At 41.7% G+C, this 2,396-nt stretch overlaps 1 protein-coding gene across 1 annotated transcript; it reads right to left on the reverse strand.

Annotated features, from left to right (window-relative positions):
• Positions 1-1,641: 1,641 nt before the first annotated feature.
• On the reverse strand, positions 1,642-2,028 carry LOC121445267 (NHP2-like protein 1). The gene has a single exon (XM_041647305.1). The coding sequence runs from the start codon at positions 2,026-2,028 to the stop codon at positions 1,642-1,644; it is 387 nt and encodes a 128-aa protein (XP_041503239.1).
• Between the last annotated feature and the right edge of the window lie 368 nt (positions 2,029-2,396).

Here is a 2,396-nt window from a genome sequence, read left to right on the forward strand (position 1 = left end):
CTTTCTTCTCCCCCCCATCCATTCACCCTCAGTCTCCATTCAGATGGGCTAAGGCCTCCCATGACAAAGATCTCAGGAACTTTGCTCTAGTGAGGTATTTTGCCAGAAAATTTCAATATAGACATCCCTGGAGCTTTGTTATAAGAATCGTCACTCAGATATCTTACCCCCAAAGTTGTACTATGTTTATATGTGCAATAAAATTAAACCATGGGATGATCCTTTCTCAGAATTTTGATCCAGTCTGACTGGCCCAAGTCAAGCTATATTGAGTTTTCACTGTTACATATTCATGATTTGTTTCCCTGCCGACTGTGATACCTGCAGGGATACCCACCACCCCCAGCAAATTTATATAGCCACAGGGGATTGTATTATTTTGTGTTTGCCTAAATTTAAATTCATTTATGACTGTTGGTGTGATAAACCACAAGAGCTATAAACAATCAAACAGAACCTCCATTTTTCTCAAGTACAACATTAAAACACACCTTTGAACATGATAGAAGAGAAAGTGGGAAGTACTCTACAACCTATGGACACAGGAGATCACTTCCTACGTATAACCCCAGCAGCACAGACATTAAGGGCAACGTTGAATAAATAGAACCTCCTGAAACTGAGAAGCTTCTGTAAAGCAAAGGATACTGTCACTAAGACAAAAAGCAACCCACTGATTGAGATCATTTTTAAAAAGTCCCTATGCTTGTGAAAGTTTTTGAAATTTAGTAAGTTATACAATGTGGAATTGTTGAGTGTTTTTTAAATGTAATATGAACATATTTATTAGGATGCTCAAGAATGAACAACATTATTTTCACTCTCTTCAAGTAACAGAGAATACATTTGACCCATGTTGAGGGAGGAAAGGGATAGGGCTCTCAAACTGGGTGTCAAACAGCCCCACAAGAAATCCCCATTCAACGAAGGGCAGAATGTCCCTGATAGCATTGTCTCTGCTCTAAGTTCCAGCCCCGGTATTCTTTATTCCAACTATCTGTCCTTGTCACTCTTCAAGATCCAGGCAGTCAAACTCAGGCTGCCTATGAGTCTGCAGACCATCCCTTTGAATTGTTACTGCCTTGATACCCTCAGTAGGGAATGGGGTGAGAGTAGAAGGTTACGCATATCAAAAACACAACATTAATAAATGGCACTTGGATGTAGGTTTAACATTATCAGATTTTCTCTTCAAATGACTGTGGGCGGCGGGGGGGGGGGGGGGCTGCCTCCCAAAGAAAAATCTTCAGTCATGATAGCATATATGGATGTCTCCTATGCATAGGCGTGAAGGACCAGTGTTACTGTCATCTTGTCCTGCACAGAGGAGTGAGTTTTCAGATGAAAGTAGACACTATCCTTGGCTTAGGTGTTTCCTGGTTCTTCCCACTGTTAAACTGTGATGTTCTGTCTCTCACCTGCCTTAGATATCATTCCACTTAGATTAAGTGAAACAGATTTAAAAAATGGTAGGAGAGGATGGAGAGATGGGACAGAACAACCCTGTAAGATTATAAAAAAAATACAAAAACCAGATGTAGTACAACATTTATAATGGAAACTCGCTGAAAACACTACATGCTAACAGATGGTATGATACAGAGTAGGGTGGGAGCAGACAGGAAGGGCAGAGCCACAGGCCTACACCAGGAGCCTTTCAATAGACTGCTGGATGGACTGGATCTGCTGCTTCAGCTGAGAGCCTTCTTTGATGGTAACTGAACAGACGATGACAGGTCTGGAGACCCCACAGGCCCGTCCTAGGGCCTGCTTGGAGCACACAAATACATAGGGGACAGTCTTGTCTTCACACAGCAGTGGGAGGTGCAGGATGATCTCCAAGGGCTTAGTGTCTGCTGCCATCACGATGAACTCAGAGATGCCTTTGTTGAGGGTTTTGGTGGCTTCATTGGCTCCTTTCCAAAGCTGCTTGTAGTTGCACGACTGCTGAACAAGGTCCAGCAGCTTCTTGGTGAGGTGGGCATCTGCAAGGGGATAGGCCTTCGGGTTCACATCAGCCTCTGTCATGGCTGTGGTGCGCCGGCCTCGCCGCTGGTCGAGAACAGCCAAGCTCCAACAGACCAAAAGCACCGCATGGAAAGACTTGTTGAGTGTTTTGAATGGATATAATTACATCATCAAATTCTAAAATTTTAGATACCTAATAAGATAGAACATCAATGTGAAAAAGATATAGAGCCAAAGAATCAGCATTTAAATTCTAACTTTTTTCCAACAAGCTAGTAAATTTTATATTAAAATTAATTAATTTTTATCTTTTTCCTCATTTACTGAGAAATTTTCAAGGTCAACACAATCATTTTCAGATGTGACATAGACATCAAAATGACCAGAGTGAGGTTTTGAAAAATATTTTTCCAGTTTGAGACCTATGA

Source organism: Microtus oregoni, unplaced genomic scaffold (assembly GCF_018167655.1).
Source record: "Microtus oregoni isolate MIOR12 unplaced genomic scaffold, Mior012 000170F_ref0000392, whole genome shotgun sequence".
Taxonomy (NCBI): Eukaryota; Metazoa; Chordata; class Mammalia; order Rodentia; family Cricetidae; genus Microtus; species Microtus oregoni.